This window comes from Achroia grisella, unplaced genomic scaffold (assembly GCF_030625045.1).
Source record: "Achroia grisella isolate CSIRO2021 unplaced genomic scaffold, CSIRO_AGI_Agris_v1 utg1573, whole genome shotgun sequence".
Classification (NCBI taxonomy): Eukaryota; Metazoa; Arthropoda; class Insecta; order Lepidoptera; family Pyralidae; genus Achroia; species Achroia grisella.
The window spans coordinates 464,980-485,032 of record NW_026712655.1 but is presented as its reverse complement, the minus strand read 5'-3'; the positions used below and the strand labels follow the sequence as shown (position 1 = coordinate 485,032).

Below are 20,053 nucleotides of genomic sequence, written 5' to 3'. Positions count from 1 at the left end.
AAAATTAGTATATCTTTACATATAATCATTACATAGAAGAATATTTTTAAATTTGATGTGGCGACAACTGTCTGTTTGTCTGTTTATTTGTGTGTGCGTTAAGGTTTCACATAAAAACGGCATGTGAACATTGGATGAAAGTTTCACTGGATACATTGTTAAAATGTTAAATATGGATCAACTTGCAAAGGGATGAAATAATAAATTTATAAATAGTTTTAATATGCCACTTTCTTTTTTATTCATTAATAGTAATAATACCCTTAAACAATAGACATGATGACGCTAACTAAGAATGAGCGAAATTACGATTTCACGTAAATTTCTCATATATAAACAATAAAACAGTATAAATAAAAGTGAAAATTATGACTTATTTTATATAAAGATAGATTGTAGGAACGTCGTGGAGAGTTTTTTTTAAATCAGTCATCATGCCTATTCACTCAATGTCATCTAGTCCCAAGCGAGAAAAACTTGTATTATGGGTACTAGAGAACTGATATAAATACTTATACATTTTTTTTAAATACATGTATAATATACATAGAAAACATCCAGAACGGTACAAACAATCATCCTCATGAATACAAATCTTTGCAGCGTGCGAGGAATCAAACCCGCGACCATCGGAAGTAGAGTGGTATGTTAAACCGCTGGACCACCAAGGCCGTCATGAGTTCGTTTATTAATAAACTGATAGATGGCGTTTAAAAATGTACGTGCGAAGTCAGGCAACACTAGTAATAAAATGCATACTAAAAACTGAGACGTGACCACTACTATCCCTTGACAGTGACCAGTGTGTTGGCATACTGGAACTCTGGACTGTTTTCATACTCGGACATATCGAGAGCTACCTCACAACTCTCGCGTACCACGGGACGTGGGTCGTTCAAATACCTGCAAGTAAGAAAAAAACAATTTCTAATCATAACATGGATTAAATTTGACAATAAAATCAAAAACAATCTGACTAAGATCTGGACAGTTTTTTTAAGAAACAAAGAAATTGAAAAATTGTTCATTTAGTGTTCTATGCAAATATGCAGCTGGTTTTTAGTAGCACCAGTATGATTAGAGAGAGAGGGCACCACTTTAAAATATTAATAGTAATAAATGACACATGAGCGAACGACAATAGAACAACAACAATAGAACAACAACCAAATATAAAGAATTTACTAGTATTACAATAGTATTTATAGTACTGGTAGACTTTGTATGAAGCCTTCTGAGTGGGTACTTTTGCATCACATATTTTAGCCGCTAAGTAACTTACTTTGTAAGATGTGTTTGAGTTGAAGTAGTCATCCTTCTATTGAAACCGAAACACATGTTAAGGCCTGTAAAATTACATGACCTAGAACTCTAGAGGCATGTCATCTTAATCCTCCATAATAGAGTATCAGGAGGAACAAATGATAAAGGTGATGGTTACCACTGACCATCAGGTGGATCAATGAATGTTTACTATTCCAATCATAAAAAAAGGATGCATTATACTATAAATGTGTATATAAACCTTGTATCACATTTGAAACTCAATGATAATTAATGATTTGACAGATTACAATGAGATTTCATATACAAAGAGATTATATATATCCTACATTATTTAGGATAAAGCCTGTCATAATTGAGACTTATTAAATACTTGTCTTCATATTTGAAGGGGATACAGCTGCAAAATGCTACTAGTATATAAATAAAATATTTTAACCTTTTTAGCACTTCTGTGCATTCTTCAGTAGCGATGGAGCCCAAGGCTTCTGCAGCCTCATGCCGCACCATCTCATGTTCAGATGTATCTTCTAATGTCTTCTTCAGGTAGGGTATGCTCCTTTCATCCTGCATTTGTCCAAAAACAAATGCCACCTCATGACGAAATAGTGCACTACTGGCTTTGAAACCTGAAATGTAATAGTGACATTTATGATTTAAGTAAATTAAATTAACTTCAAATCTTATTTAAAAAATACTTTGAAGGAATCAATAAGAAAAAAGATGATTTTTTAAAAAGTAAACACTTATATTGTCAGACTTACAACATACTTTTTTATGCTGATAGATTGTTTTAGTGTCACTCGCACTAATTATGTATGCTAAACCTAAAATCAAACCTAAAGCAATGCTCTCTTAATAAAGTCGTAAAGGCTAAACTAGAAGAGAGCAGTCTCTAACTCTAAATCTCTAACATATGTATAACCCTTTTCTGCATCTCACTCTAAAAACAGTCCATGCAAGCAAATCTAATTGGTAGTAAAAATAAATTACTTGCCATAACAAGTAAATTTTTGTCATGTGAAATAAAAGTAAAATATCATACCTTCGCCTAATGCATTGATACTGTCAGTAGTCGCCATATTCCTCAAACTAAACATAGCCCTATATCTTTCATACAAAGGTTTATTTTCATCCATTAGAATTTTGGTTAATCTCTGTACATCATTGTCACTGCTTGGTGGTGCTGGATCCACTGAACAATATGGACTTTTAGATAGACTTTCCTTGCTGGAGTCATTAGCAACCCAATTAAGTCTCTCTAGAGCTATTTGGCATGTTTCAGCTACTTCTATTGCTGGGTCAGTTATGTATTTCTCAAGTAATTCTCGTAGATTGGGATCCCCTATAGCTCCTAGTGCTTCACCTAGAAATTAATTATTGAAACATAATTAATATTTATTGTTAATGAAAGAATTTCTTCAAAAATACATGGAATAATTTTTCAAAGTAATCTTAGAGCATTATTACATGTTAATGTATTGTAAAAAGTAAAAGAACATATGTAATAATAATTTTTGGTGGGTATCAAATGAATACAAGATTTTATTCTGTAATTAAAGCAAGTCTAATAGATATATGTAATTGAACTTATGTATCTGTAATTATAATTATGTAAATAAATTACATAATTCCATTTGTACATAAAATAAAATGTGTAGATAAACTAATTTTATTCTATGTACAAATTCAATTATGTCTATCTATTATGTGTGCTATGTGTGTATTCACAGTTAAGTAGGCTCCACTATACCATTTTTTTTATTTTCAGTGGTATTTCTAAGTGGGGTGCTGGAAAGTTATTTTATACTATTAGTAGAATAAAATCCCAATGGCACTTTAAATTAAGCTTCACACCAAGGCACTAGGGGTGTCATGTATTTCTTGTACTTAGCTACAGTAACCTATTTTAATTTTTTCGTGGATGATAATGGAATGGTCACTCGTCTGTGCATACAGTTTACGCTGACGGGGCACAAGTGGAGGATGAAAAGATGAGCATGAGGTCAGGTCAGTTTGCCCATTGTGATTAAATAACCAGTAATTAACCACAATGGTTTCCAGGGGGAACCGCATGGAGGTCGACCTAACATGGTACATTGCCAGCAATGGGAACTAGACCTCATTACTAACAAATCCCTTCCCCCTCAGTAACCTATTACTATCAGATGGATATATGTTGGGTTTCCACCGTAACATTCACACAGACACACAAACCATCACAACTTTTATCCCAAATGGAGTAGTCAGAGACACTGTCAATTTTGTTAGTGTATTGAGGCCTAGTGGTTTACTACCCTGAATTACACCCAAGAGGTAATGAGTTCAAATTTTACTGACACCAAAAGAAAAAATAAATCCTAATTATAAACACATTTAATTATGAGTTGTATTTGAAGAAATATCTAATACCTGCTTAATGCAGCGAATATTTTTTAAACATAAATATTTTATTTATATACATTAGAGGAATAAAAAGTCAAATTATGAAATTGCACATGCAAAATTAATCAAAATGTTAGTAGTATTAAAAGTAGTTATCTAATTTTATTTTTAATAATAATAAAATTATTATTAATAATAAAATCATAGTTCAATTAAGTTTATAAACTAAATATGCTTATGACGTGACTCATAGTAATTAGTATATAATTTGTAGGTTAATTGTCACGAAATTACTACATACAATTACAATTGCATTAGTATTACAACAATTTGTGAGTTCAGTTCTTATAACCTAATCAACTAATGCTTCTTAACTCGTAAAAAGGGCTTAACTTATACAGTTTTTATCAAAATTTATCAAGTACGTGATCAAAAAACATTGATAGCAAAACCTACACTTACCGGCTTCGTGACGAACTATTGGATCCTGGTTTTTGTCTTCCAATACATCCCGTAGTATAGGAATAGCTATTTTGTCTTGCATTTGTCCTAAACAGTATGCTAATTCGTGTTTTAACAACACAGATTCATCAGTAAAACACTGACTAATACATTGTATAGAAGCCTCGCCACCCAAATTTCTAAGGGTAAAAAGTGCTCTAAAACGCTCCTTCATGGGCCTCGTGGGATCATTAAGCACTTTTCCTATATTATTTATTGCAGTATCACTAACATTAGACATTTTTAAATAAATTAAACAAAACAGTAACAAGAAAACGTGAGAGGACAAACGTAATTCACATGTTATTAAACGTCAATGTCAAATCAAAGAAGAGAATGACAACGTTAGTTGACAGTTGGCACGTCAGAGGAACTCTGAATTGCCAATAACAAAATTTAAGCGTATTTACAAGTTACATACATTACCTATGTAGTATGTATAACAATACAATATTTATTTTTAATTAATAAAATTAAATTTCTACACATAAAATTCTTCCGATGTTGATGTATTTAAATATTGTACATATGTATGTCAGCAGGCCGCTTCATTAAAATAATAATTTGTAATGAATTGTGGTACTGGATAGATTATTATACGATAGACATAGGTATTCATACGTTGGTATTTACTCCATTGTTAATAACCAAATAGAATTAATATTACGGCTAGTACGATGTGTATCATTCATATACTTAAGACACTTGTTACGCACTGTATAGTGGCTAGACGAATTGATGCAATAGATAAATATCTTTAGGAATGATAATTGTATTAATTGTTATTTAATACATTACTTTAAATCAAATTAACAAAACCTGACACAATTGAACACAAATAGAGTTAAGAAAACTTGTTGAAAATATTATTTGTATCCATTACTTGATAAGCGTGTAGACATATACCGACATAAACCTACCAACTAAATTAAGATAATATAACTTAAATCAAATAGTTCATTAAGTAATTGCTTTGATAAATTACTTCAAGTATTTCTGCATTTTTTGTTCCCATCAATGTGTCTTTAAATAACTGAACAAACATACTAACAGCTCTGCCTTTCTATATATATACAATCAGTCTATTAGTAACACTTGGGCGACACTCATGTGCACTCACATATCTGTTAGTATGAGCAGTTCACATGGCCGATGTAATACTTAATTTTTGCTGTAGACTCCGTAACAAACATGTTTCAAACATAAAAACCATATTTTAATCAAGATTTATACACAAATTATTGTTTAAAAGTGACATAAACTATATGTTTACAATTATGTTCGGTAAGCGTTTTAAATTTATTACTTTAGTCTAGATAAATATTTACTTTCAACCTCGGGAGTCTACCGGTTTAGCACATCGTCTTTCTTTTTAATGTTGAAGGGTTTGATTCCCGAAATACACAACAATTAGTATATAACAGTAGGTGTATTTATTTGGTATTTTATTATTTTCGTACGTATTTTCTATCATTTAGTAAGATTCGTTCATGCCATGATCAAATTTTGCTTTTGCTCTACATACTGACGGCTTCAGTGGTCTAGTTATTTAGCACACCTAGTTACTTCCGGTGGTCGCGCATTCGATTCTTTGTAAGAGTACAAACATTTGTATTCACGAATATGATCGTTTGTATTTGTTTTGGTATATATGTTTATTATGTAGGTAAATATTTACAAAAAATATATAATTATCATTCCATTAGTACTCATAACATAAGCTTAGCTTAGTTTGGGACTACTATTTGAATTGTCCTAGATTATTACTATTACCTGATACGATAATTTTAAAAGTTAGGTACCTACAACAATTAATTTTCGACAAAAATATACTGTACTTTTGTATTTCAACTCCAAATGCGTACCTTTACGTATGTAGAGACAAAAAACGTCATGCAAACTACATACCTATATACTATACATACCCAGTTACGACTTTTCAACTCCAGACATATATAAATATATAAATTAACGCGAACGCAAAAGCTAGTATAGATATATATAATACTAGCTTTTGCGCTCGCGTTAATTTATCCCCTTAGGGGTCGAATTTAGCACAATCCTTTCTTAGCGGATACCTACGTCATAACATCTACCTGCATGCCAAATTTTTGCCCGATCCGTCCAGTGGTTTGGGCTGTGCGTTGATAGATCACTACGTCAGTCACCTTTGAGTTATATATATTTAGATATAGAAACTTTTTTAAGTCGAATACTTAACCCGCCTACACTAATGATATACTCTAGTGAGTCCACGTTGAAGCTAGAACTATACAAGACAGGAAAAAGAATGAAGTCAAATCAGTTTGTTATTTGACGTTTTTGGTTTTATTTTACTCTATATAGATAGATAATACAAATATATTAAAACTTCGTCCGAATTTCATCATATAGATAATACATGACATATATAATATTCTATGTCCATCTAAAATGAAGTATCTGACAACACTCTTGTAACTCACTTAAACAGTGGATCGTTAATAATGGGAAAAGTGACCTCAACCATGTGAGGTCGACATCTACTCCTTCCCATTGAAGCCATAGTGGTTGATAATTAATTCTGGTGAATTCTCCACGATAAGCTAATTGACCTGACTTTATCCTCTCCTTGCCATCCTCCACGCTAGAGTATACCGTTACCGCAGACACCATTCCATTATACATATTCCACCAAAAAATCATAATTTGTATCTTGCATTTACTCTATACTGTTAATATAATATGACTATTAATTTCGCAGCGTATATTCAAAGGGTTTCTTTCTTACTTGAGTTATATTAACTAAATTTCTTATTTTATTCTGCTTCATGTATATTATTAAATCCAATGGAATAAATTATCTACAATAGCAATTTAAAAGGTCTACCAAATATGTATAAATATATACCTACTTGCATATATTTATCGAATAGATACAATACAACGACACAAGCAGTAAACAAATATGAAATACGGTCAAGTAAACAAGATGTATATTTACGAGAATTTGTATCATGTAGGTACATGATTCTGTGACCTTGAATATGTATACAAAATGGTTAATGACTAGTTTTTTTGTCAGGCAACACAAAATTAAGTAATTAAATATCGGAGGTGTGTTTTTAGAGCCTGTTGGATTCATTATTTTACAGAGCGTTCGTTGTCAATTTCGTAGCGTCTTGATTACCTATCATCATCTTGTTGCACGATTTTTTAAAAAACTGACGGTAATTGATTTTAAGTGGTAACCGTCACAATAACAGCTTCACTTTATTATGTGACGGTACCTACTCAACCATTCTCTCCATACCCTGAGATTTTACTTCCTTATCTCACCGTCCAATCGAAACACATCTTACAAGAGCAATCTGCTTGGCACCTAGAAAATTAGGCGAAATAGTTTAGATAGAGGTACATTTACTACATAGGCAGACGATTTTTTTTACAAAGCCTATCTGTCTATCTCGGTAAACATTGCTTTCACGTCCCCATTACGGTAATAACATATTTTAATAACCTTTAATATTTTTTTACAGGTATTGGAGGATTTCTCAACAATTTGTGGTGGGGAGGAAACCCAGATGAGTTGCATCCGATTACAGGTCTCTCCCGTCGTGACGTGTACGCCGTGCAACGCTCATGGTCTCGGATCTACTCAGACCCTGGCAAATATGGACTAATGTTGTTCATCAAGTCAGTAAATTTTTCCAAATTATTCACTTTTATTAGCTTCTAACGATATATAAACATGAAAACAAAATATACTTTACTACGTCGATCAAATTCCGATGGCCGAGGGTTTTATTCCTCGCAGTGGAAACATTTGGCTTTATGAATATGATTGTTTATATCAGTCTGAGTATTTTCTATTCTACATTATATATATATGTATTTACAATAAATAAATATACATTATATATACAGTATTTATTTCAGTTGTCTAGTAGCAAGCTCTGTTTAGATGAAGACTATGTAGTCATCTGACGTTGTGTGGATTTTACTGGGTTATTATTATTATTCAAATACACGTCCTAATTCGGGCTAAATTTTGAGCTAAATTTACACAATATGCAAGCATGTATTTTTTATTACATTTCGAAGTCTTAAGGGTACGTAGTATTAAGGGTTGAGTAATTTTGTACAAAGCCATCGGCGTAGAAATACATTAAAATCTTATCGACTATGGATATGTATAGGTCTGTATATTAACTTCAAAAAGGGGAAGGCAAAGATTCAATCAATGAGGTCGCCATAAAAACAGCCTTCACTCCGATCGAAGGTACCTTAAGAAGACATTAAAAAAACTTAAAAATTGTTTTTATTTTTGATAAAACTAAAAGATGACCTGTAAAGCTATTCTGTAAGCATCACTTACGAATTCGAAGGCGGATTCGGTGGTGAGATTGTACATTGGTATTAAATTCGATAGTGAGTGCAGTGCCATACACGCTCAAGAGCGGGATGGAGGTAAAACAAACACTAGTGTTTTTTAGAAATGTAAGCAGATTCGATAGCACAGTAAGAACTTTATATTTGACAAGTGAATACAAGTGCCTTGAGTGCCTTCAGTGCGACGGGAGCACCATACCATCCATAACATATAATACAAAACCCTAAATATATTTTCACAGGCTATTCAGAGCAGATCCTGAAACAAAATCATTCTTCAAAACCATCCGAAATATGGGAGAAGAGGAACTTTCTAACAGTTTTCAGTTCAGAGCTCACGCAATCAATTTGATGACCTCCATTAACGCTGCGGTTGTCAGCCTCCATCAGCCTGAGGTAGTGATTATACTCATGAATAAATTGGGCGAATCCCACCATAAGAGACATGTGGAAGCAAAACATTTTGAGGTGAGCTCTATAACAAGCTACTCATTTATTGTATACGAACTCATGGATACATGAAACTGAATTTCTGAATAGTATTCATAAGACTTCACAATTTTCCCGAGGAAATATTATACAGAATACTGAAAATTAATTTAGAAGTTCTTGGGGCAATGTTTACAGTTTAATTTCATGTTTCATAAGCCTTTTCATAATCATTTTTCTGTTAATAAAATCCTTACATAAACCACCCAGATTTTTTTTAATTTAGTATATTTATTTAGATTTTAAAATAATTAAAATAACTTTTCAGTTCATAAAGACATAAATATAATAACAGTAAATGAAAATATAATATATTTATTTATTTTTATAGAAATTGGCAAATTGAAAGCGAATTGAAATAATACAATATTTTGTCTAGAAATTATTATTTGAATAAATAAATACCTACTTGTTTAGCTATAATGCGTTTACATTTTGTATAACAAAACAGAATATTAAGTATTGTTATATTTTTTTTACATAATATAAGATACCTAATCTAAGTAATTGTTTTTTTGCAGGAGGTGAAGGCCGTGTTAGTAGATATATTGAAGACAGAATTGAAAGCTAACCAATCCCTCATAGAGTCATGGGGAAAATTTGTGGATTTTATTTACAAACATATATTTGAGAAATTATGCGATGAACCAGACTGACATTGTGTGCAAACTAAATTATATAGAGTACATAGATGCTGTGATGTGTTTTAGTTTTACTTAAGAAACATACAAGTAATATAATATAAAGCACGAGAAAGAAATGAAAATAGATTATTTAAGAACAAAACCAAACGTAGAAAATAAACTATTTTATATTTAATTAGTTTCATTAAAAAACGAATTTCGTCAATTGTACTAAATATATTTTAAAGGACAATCAATTATTTGTAATTTACATTATATTATTTTATTAAAGATGGTATGATAAAATACAGTAACAACGCCAAAAATATTACACCACTCCTTTTCATTCCCAGTATATTGATTATATATTTGAGAACAAAATACTAGGATTAAAATAATTTAATCCTAGTATTTTATATATCGCACATCCCGTGTAAAAAGGCCGCAACTACACTTGCGTCAAAAATGTTTTATTACATAAATAAAGCGAGCTTCACGGTTTACACCTTCTGTCAAAATCTCATGAAGCTATCGACAAAAATGAAGGAATAAATGCAAAAATACTAAAATTTTGCGACTTTAGAAAACATAAAATTCCAGCATAAAATAGAGGTATGCGTATTTGCATTTATTCGCTTTACAATTATCCCGTTCATAAAGTCATAATTGTATTTACGTAAATTTTAAAAGAAGATTTACAAAAAAATGTTTAACGCAAATATACTTAAATACTTGTTCCTATATCTTACAATCTAGGACTATTGTGTAATTCTAATTACTTACTTCTTCTACGAAACTTTTAGCTGATAGTTTATGTGTGATTATTGTTACATACTTTCCCCCCAGCAAAACTTCACAATGCCTAAAGTGTAGTTGTAGTTACTTCTTTATTACACGTAACATTTTATACCTGATGTTGGGTAATTTTAAATACAGCATGTATTTACAAGAAAAAAAAAAAAAGAATATGTTCATGTAATTAAAATTAAGTAAAAAAATAAACTACATATTTTTAGCTAATTGTATAAGCTGACGGGCACCAATGATGGATGATAGGAGGAGCAGGAGATCAGATGAATTTGCCAGGAATAGTAATAATAAATGATAGAAAAATCGATCTGCTTTTAGACATTTATCATAAAAGAGCGAATTGACAGAAATGAAGATAAAAAGAATACTTCTACTTTAAATATGGATAAACGAATATACAATTGCCAGTGAATCTTATTGTAGGTCTAACAGGAATTAACTAACGATGGTTTCCAGGATGGACCGCGTGGAACTAAATGTACCTTATATTGCTAGCAATAATATTCAATATTAATTCCCACTGAATAGGTACACATACAATACTAGCTGGTCCCGCAAACGTTACTTTGTTATAAATTACTAGCTGTGCTCGCGTTAAATTTCAATAAAAAATATATCCTGTGTTTTTCAGATGCATAAGCTATATTAGTGTAAAGTTTAGTAAAAATCTATTCAGTAGTTTTTGCGTGAAAGAGCAACAAAAATCCATACTTACAAACTTTCACGTTTAGAATATTATATTAAGATTAAGATTTCTGAAAACTATTAAAGTACTAATCATCATAATTTCAACTTGTGTCTATCCACAGTTGGATATAGGCCTGTCCCAATTTGGCTTTGGTGATCTAGCGGTTAAGCACACCGATTTACTTCCAATGGTCGCGGGTTCGATTCCTCGGACGGTGCAGATATTTGTATTCATGAGTAAGATTGTTTGTGTGGGTCTGGGTGTTTTCTATGTATATGTTTCATGTATGTATATAAAATCTAAGTATTTATTGATATAAAGCTCTTCATACCGTGTGACTAGAAGGCGCTGTTAATTGTTGAGTATTATTTATTTATTTCCCAATTTCTTACACCATGTGCGATCTTCCGCCTTTTGTTTCCATCGACTCCCGGTCACCTTCGTGATATCTTCGGTTCATCTTGCAGGAAGGCGCCGGACACTCCTTAACTTATATTACAACTAATATCGCTATTAAAATGTAGGAGTTGATGGTAGAAGGAGGAAATGTAGGAGTTCGATGTATGTATTATTATGATTTTTTTATGATTCAGTTAACGATGAAGGTGGTCCAAATCTAGAAGGTTGTCGATAACATACTAATAGATCAATCAAAATAAGAAGTAAACCTAAAATGTGATTGATCAAATTAATATGTTTCCACATAAAGAATCGCATTATCTCCGCAATCTAACAATGATAAATTCTAGATGAAAAGCATAATTGCGCTAAAATGCATCGTTTATACTTATAGTGCATTAAGAAAAACCCAGATTATGAAAATGTTACTCCAGCCTCTCAGAGATGGTACTATAATATTAGGTCCTTACATATGAAATTGGTGTTTTGTCGTACTGGCCACTTTGATCTCAAATATCTCCTCTTTCGCCAGGAATTCAAAGTTCAAATTTGTACAGTTATTTACTCATGCATTTGTTTTTCGAAAACCGTAATCCATATGTTTTTTCCATCTTTGGTTTTTTCTTTACGTCACTGAGTTTACAAAATGGAAAACATAAAATATCACGTTTTTTAAGAGTACGAATTCCGTCGTGGCACCAGTGTGCAGAAACGATTCGAAGAATTAATGATGTGTATGGCGATGGTGTCGCAAAAGAAAACACAGTGCGTTTTTGGTTCCAATGTTTTCGTTCTGGAAATTTCGATCTGCAAAACAAGCCCCGTGAGCAGCCAGAGTCCAAGGTTGATAATGAAGAATTAAAGGCTAATGTGGAAGCGGATCCATCGCTAACCACGTCCGAGTTAACTGCAGGCTGCAGTGTTAGTAACAAAACTGTTTTAATCCACTTGAGGCAAATTGGGAAGGTGAAAAAAGCTTGAAAAGATCATGAATTGAATGGAGCAAATCGACAAACGCGCGTAGACTGCTGCGTTATTAGCCAACCGGCATAATAATGAAGGGATTTTAAATCGGATTATTACCTGTTATGAAAAGTGGATCTTGTACGATAAACGGAAACACTCATCGCAATGGCTGAATCCTAGCAAACTAACCAAATCCTGCCCCAAGCGAAAATTCAAACTCAAAAAAAGTTACTTGTGAGCACTTAGTGGACTAGTGTCTGTGTTGTTCACTTCAGCTTTCTTATATCTGGCCAGAATATTACGGCAGATGTGTATTGTCAGCAATTGCAAACCATGATGAAAAAGCTAGCTGCTAAACAACCGAGACTGGTCAATCACCGTAGGCCACTGCTGCTTCAGGACAACGTTACGAAATTAGAAGAGCTTCAAATGTCCAATATATCCACCGTACTTCCCGGATCTTGCTTTTTTTCAAAATTTGGATAACTTCTTGCAAAGGAAAAAATTCAAGTCCGATTTATCGATACCCATCCTAATGGTTTTTTAGTAAAGGGATCAATAAAACTACCTATCAAATGGCAAAAGTGCATGAATAGCAATGGACCATATTTTGATTAAATAAATGTGTTATATTTTGAAAAATCAACTGAAATTGGCGTTTTACTTTTCTTTTTCTTACAAATTTTATATGTTAGGACAATTTGATATTTACTACACGAGTTGGAGTCAAATTAAAGAGATTTCGGCAGATCCTCAATGTCCGGGGAAATTCCAAATAAAATACGCATTCGCTGATGAGACACCAAATAATAGACAAATAGAAGGGGAAGAGTTATGAGAAAAAAAGAGCTGCACACAGCGAACCTTCTGAAATCAAGCATTAGTATGATGCACCGCTACCGATACCTAAAATATATACAAAGACTTCATGAATCTATATAAAGATAAAAACATACCACCACACTATCGACATTTTATAAGAACTTAAGTACTAAATCTAAGACTAAACTAAACTAAACCACAGAGTCCGATTCCAAAGTTGAGGATAATGAACATTAATAAAAATAATAAAAGATATCACTATTTTGAACATTTTTTGATTAAGTTGATTATGGAGGCAATAAACATTTCTTTAAAAATAATAATAAATTAATAATAACCCTGCTTGTTTTAATATTCTCTAAATTAATTTGACCCTATATTTATACTTTTGACTTACATGCACGCACATAATAGACTATTTACTGTAAGAAGTAGGTATTACATGATACAAATTAAATATTCAGTTACTTTCCGCATTATAAAAGCTATTTTTATAAATACACTAACTAAACTAAAATAAATGGCTCCCTAGAAATACGTAACTCGATGTACAAAAAATGATATTTCGTTAAATAACAACGTAATTATACTTGCAATTCTAGATTTTAATGAAATATAGGAGAGTATAAAGGCGTAAGTAGAGTTAAATTTGTTCATATATTTCAAAATACATAACAATAAAGCAATAATTGTAGTTAACCCTGCAAATGTTCTTTGTGTTTCGTGGAATATAGAAGTAACCGTGTTTTTTTAGATTATCTGGAAGTACATGAAGCTGTTCCTAAATTAAATGACACATGTAGTTGAAGGCAACTGTGACCTACGATTTTCTCTTTGAAACTTATTTCTAGAACTCATACAAAAAATATAGGACAGTTTTTTTAAGCTCCTGAAAAGTTGGTGAAAATCACTTACTTCCTTTTTCCACGAATGGTGCGATATATCCTCCTAATAATAGGAGGATATATGTTCACTTAACTGAATATGAATTTCGCTATTCAATAATAGATTCATGGCATTGCGTACTACATGGTCAGTGGGCTGATGATGATGATGATGATAATGTTAATTGAGTAATACGATAATACAGTAAGTACATGTACGCCGAAGAATATATTTGTAATGTAATTGAGTGACAGCTTTTATATAATATAAAGATTTATTTATTACTTATTTTCAAATTTGTGTAATATTTATTTTCTCTAAATGGCAAACAAGCTGTGGGCCTACCAGGTAAACAATAAGGATCGCATGAGCGGTAACACAGATATCACGTTAACATGTGACGTTCGTTGTAGCATTCGTGCATTCCCATTCCTGAGGAGTAACGTGCCTTATTTACCTATATAACAATACATATTTATAAAATAATAATATCTCTAAATAATACATACAACGCCTACAATATATTTATTTACTATACGACAATGAAAACTACCGGTACTGCTGCACCGATTTGAGAAATGCTAGCAATGTTTAAAAGGTACATTATTCCTGAGCAATATGAGCTATAATCGTACTATCTGTTATATAGCTGCTATCCGGGACTTAGTCTGACTGTTTTATATAAAAGTTGACCTATGTTCGTCCTCCTGATACAGTCCATATTCATATTAAATTTCATTAAAATCCATTCAGCTATTTATACTTTGTGAAAAAGTAATAAACACATACAGACACACTTCTATAAAATTAATATTAGTAAAATTAATATTAGATTAATACTCGTATATATAAAACATACAGGGTTATAAACATTACAAACAATAATGTGGATCATACTATTATATTTTATTATAGAAATATCTCAAGCTAAAATATCGTATATTGTGTTTAAGAAATTACTGCATGAAATAAGTATTCATATAAGTATGTATACTACTAATGAAGCTTGTCCACCGATAAACAATCATATTTACACACTCAATAAACACACAATCGCTATACAATTCCGTATAAATCGGAAAGATAAATAATATAATTAAATTTATCGACAGATATGAACAAAACATTTTTATTAACACTGTAATGCAAAATCATGCGCACTGTATAATAACATTTATGAAATTAATTTAGACCCGGATGGAAGAGATGCAATAAATCTTGGTTATGTCATCATTGTCAACAGTTCAAGGGGTTATAACAGCTAATTTACGCGAATCATATCAGAATTAATTTTGAGGATTGCTGCTGTTAACCAGATATTTCTATTAAATTCACTAGAACTGCATATAATAACGTATCCCTGAACATGGCATGGCTTCGTAGGCGTATGAAGAGAATCTTCATACGCCTACAATTTATTTTAAGGAAAATGATATATTTGTAATATTATATATAATATATGGAAAATGTTATATTTGAATGTGGATGGTTATAAGAGCAGAGGGAGGCCGAGGAAGATATGGATGGACTATGTGAAAGACGATATGGCAATAAAGAGAGTAAATAATGAGATAAAGAGAAAATCATATTATGCTAACCCGAAATAATATCAGATATGGGAAAACTGATGATGAACGTATCATTGAACATAGGTATAAACTGTGACATATCCATTTTTATGTCATCAAACTGGTAGAAAACCAGTTCCACCAATTCATAATCATATTTAACCTAATTTTTATTCTAGAATAAATAATGTTATGATTGCTAATTATAATTACATTAGCCTGTTAATTTTAAATTCTTGGAATCAATTCCAAATGGCTTTTGAAATTAATATCAAATTCGTATACCAAAGATAATATAATTTATGAGAAAATGTTATATAACTAGTATGCTTGTTAATGCCAGTCCTTAATGGTTTAACCAATTGCCTTTTGAATTTAAGTAGCATTAGAGTTAGGGAAGGAAATAACATACTCCATTCATGGTTACACGTACAAAGTCATGAGTAGTAGATAGCTGAACTATAGTCAAAGTAAAAATTATTCACAGCTTACTTCTTGCCATTATTATGCTATATACTAATTCTGTCCGTGGTTTCACCCGCGTAAAATATATAGCCTATGTGTTATCCTAATGTATAAGCTATACTACTGAAAAGTTTTATCAAAATCTGTTAGTATCTATGACTATCCGTGAGTAGTTTATGCACGAAAGAGTAACACACATCCATCCTTACTCACAAACATTCACATTTATAATATTCGTAAGACTATTTTTTATCACCATATCTACGGTTTGATTCAAGATATGGCAATAAAATGAAATGGTTCCTCCCCATACCATTTGTAATATTGTGTTATCTGTGCCATGTATACATATCTAGGGGTATATCGCTCAAGATGCATATTCTTCTATACCATCATAGGTTCGTCGACTCCTGGCAGAGTCTAGGACATCAATTAGTATTCTGAACTCGTATCCAGTTCCCATATACACGTACCTACGAGTAGTTTGCAATGAATAATAATACATAAAGCCAACAATGGATCATTAGCAGATGGTTATCGCTTATTAATCAGTAATTCCATCGCTGAAATCACTATAACTTTGTAGCGCCTTACTTGCATGTTTCTTTGGGTTTTCTTGCCAAAATTCATTATAAGTTGGGTTAAGAAAGGGTATATCGGCCAACAATCAATTTAACAATTTACCATTTATACTTTAGTAAATCACAGAAAGATAAATAATTTTAGAGACAACCTTGCCTGGCGTTAGTTGATCAAAAAAGTGATTTTTGATATTTTAAACTACTGAGTAACTAGTTGTGCCCGCGTTATATTTATAGCCTATGTGTTATTCTGGTGTCCTAGGTATTTCATATTTAAGTTTCATTTAAAATCCATTTACTAGTTTTTGCTTGAAAGAGTAACATACATTCATCCATCCATACTCACAAACTTTCGCGTTTATAATATTAGACATATACACTATTTGACCTTAATGCTTCTTTTTAGATTGAATCTAATAAAAAAAATAATATAAAAATTTACCAGTCACTTGCCAGTTCTTCTCATATCAACTGAACAACCTGATGGAACAATGAGTAAAAAATATATATATGCATAAGTATACCGAAAATATCCTACAATTTTGAGTTAAGTTTTGAGTTTGAAAGAATTGACGACTGAGAGCTAAACCCTGTAAATGACGGTCTTTCTTTAACGCTAGACATTCTTTTAATGATGTGTCGAGGCAAACCGATTGGCAACACTAGGCAGGTATCAATCCATAAGTGTAAAAACAACTAAGATATAGTAATAGGGAAACCCCAAATAATGATATAGATATAATATCTAGTAAGTCATAGTCATATAACGTTACTGTTTAAGAAGATTAATCAGATTGATCGTATGTAACAGACGACAAAATGTTGCATGTACCTACTGGTAATATTAAAGTCTTCGAACTCCTCGCTAATATTAAACATCGTTGCAAAGCTCGTTAACCCTGCCATCTTGTATTAAAATTTATGCTCAACGAAATGAGAATAAACGTTCTCCAAGAAAGCAACACGACATAACAACTCTGTCTAACCCATCTGGAATTAGAATCACATAAGTATAGTGATCACAATATATTCATTCAAAACATAAGTTTATTTTTATTGACACTAATGTACTTCTACTGAGATGTACTTTATACATAGTAATTTGTTTGCCTTTATAAGATGTATTTCAGTTGTAAGCTGAGTTATGGTAGTGAATTTACAGGATTAGTACATTCAAAAGCCGGGTAACAATAACGGGCCACCCGAATCATTACTCTAATAGATTATAGCTATAGAGTAAAACCAATACATGCATCAAGACTAAGGCCCTTTGAGGGCAAATTGAATATACGCATAGCAAACATAGACGTACCTCAACAAAATCTGCAGATTTTGCCAAGCTGAAGAGGAAACGTCACTACACATCCTATATGGTTGCATGCATAAACGAAATATCTCCTTTGGAAAGTACACTCTAGATAAAAACCATCGCTCCTAGGAATATCCTTCAATTCTTGTCCCTGACGTTCTTCTAGGTAGCGAACTTTGAAAAGAGGGCGAACACAATAGATGACAAGCAGGTCGCAATACTAGAGGCCCTTAGCACCAGACAATAATCCAAAACCCTCAATAAAAAATACAGTAGTGAAATTATAGAGTACAGAGGCATTTTAATCCTACGGAATATAATAACAACGCATGAGTGGTACCCGTACCACGACATGATAACGTGATTTCCGTGGTGCTGTTCATTTATAGGCGATGGTTACCACTTCCCATCAGGTAGAGTACGGGTACTTTCCCGTATGCTTGTATTTCCAGTTACAGAATAATCGAAATATAATGCGATATGTTTTAAGTATTTAGATAATGTGATAAAAATATTATAATGAATTATTTTTTGGCCGCAATTTTGCCCATACAGCCATACGGTCATGTGTTTGTCCGAGATATAAATTGACATACTATTATGTCCTTTTTCATCTTGCAATTTCTATGTAAATGTGAATTTTCATAATGATTAGTTACGCACTTAAGGTGTGAAGGCGTAATCAAAATGACATAGTTTTCAAATAATTCTTATATCAGCTTTAGCTTACGGTACGGCCCGTAATATATTGGATAAAAAGCATAATTTTTAATCTAGAATGTGATTATTTTCTTTTTATTGAAACTATAACAAACATCCATATGAACGTATTAACATCTTCACAAACTTTAACATATACGATATTATTAGTAGGTACATAACAAACATCTAGCATCTCTATAACAATACATTACAGTACTCATATTTTTTATGTAACTGTAATAGTAAATATGCTGAAGACCCACCTGATGGTAAATGGGTTACCATTTACCATCCATTAACCATTTACCGTCGTCTATATACATGAACGGCATCACCCCAGATAATAAGAATCATAAGCATCACGCTGATACGTGACGCACTTGGCAATTCATGTTTTGAGGAGTAAGATGTCATCTTATCAGGTAATTTCATGATTTATCCTACCGAAACATAGATTACAGAACAACATTCTAGTCGACTAAAATAAGTAGTCATAGGTCCCAGGTAGACGACAATTTGCAAAGCGTAATTCGGTGAAATTATATAAATTATTAGATAATATATATTTATATACTCTATGGAAATGAAAATTGCCAGGAAGCTACTTTGAAGTCCAAAAATGGAGAAGTAATCATAAATTCAAGACGGCGAATGCAATCGATAGCAACAAGTATCATCTTAGCGTACAAATATGTCACACAAAGTATTATATATTTTTTAATTCTTTGCCACCACTCGATTCCCACCAAACATAGTAGGTAATACTAGTGTGAGGTGCTTATTAATTACACCAGGCAGCAACCTTGGTAAGTTTTGGCTGAAAACCAAGTACTAAACGCTCAAAAGTCACGATTGTTTAGAAGTATAGACCTTAGGAGGCTGTCACACGTATCGCATAAATCATATTTACATAAGGACAATCCCGCCATAAATTTCAATCATAGCGATTTTTTGTTTATTGTCAGGATTTACGTAAAATATTTCGAAAAACAATCCTGCTACCTTGACGTTTCACTTTGAATATATATCTAATCCATCAAGGAAAAAACTTATATAAGCATACTTTCAATCCTAACTCACGAGTATTAAGCCACAGTTCGGTAATATGGTCGAAGTTTGAAATTAATTATTATAATTTTATTATATTTTTTGTAATGGCCCCCAGTGTCCAATCCTATACATCTGAGTACTAAATTGTTTAATCT

The 20,053-nt window shown here is 32.0% G+C and overlaps 2 protein-coding genes across 2 annotated transcripts; one reads left to right on the top strand and one right to left on the bottom strand.

The window, feature by feature from the left end:
- Positions 1-368: 368 nt before the first annotated feature.
- Positions 369-4,482, bottom strand: LOC131841128 (deoxyhypusine hydroxylase). Its single transcript, XM_059189376.1, has 4 exons — positions 4,132-4,482; positions 2,330-2,650; positions 1,724-1,913; positions 369-903 (listed from the first exon to the last, which is right to left on the bottom strand). The coding sequence occupies exons 1-4, from the start codon at positions 4,409-4,411 to the stop codon at positions 783-785; spliced, it is 912 nt and encodes a 303-aa protein (XP_059045359.1). The 5' UTR covers positions 4,412-4,482; the 3' UTR covers positions 369-782.
- An 876-nt stretch (positions 4,483-5,358) lies between these two features.
- LOC131841168 (globin-1-like) lies at positions 5,359-9,919 on the top strand. Its single transcript, XM_059189427.1, has 4 exons — positions 5,359-5,454; positions 7,689-7,845; positions 8,784-9,009; positions 9,552-9,919. Exons 1-4 carry the CDS (start codon positions 5,436-5,438, stop codon positions 9,684-9,686), a joined length of 537 nt encoding a protein of 178 aa, XP_059045410.1. The 5' UTR covers positions 5,359-5,435; the 3' UTR covers positions 9,687-9,919.
- The last annotated feature ends 10,134 nt before the right edge of the window (positions 9,920-20,053 follow it).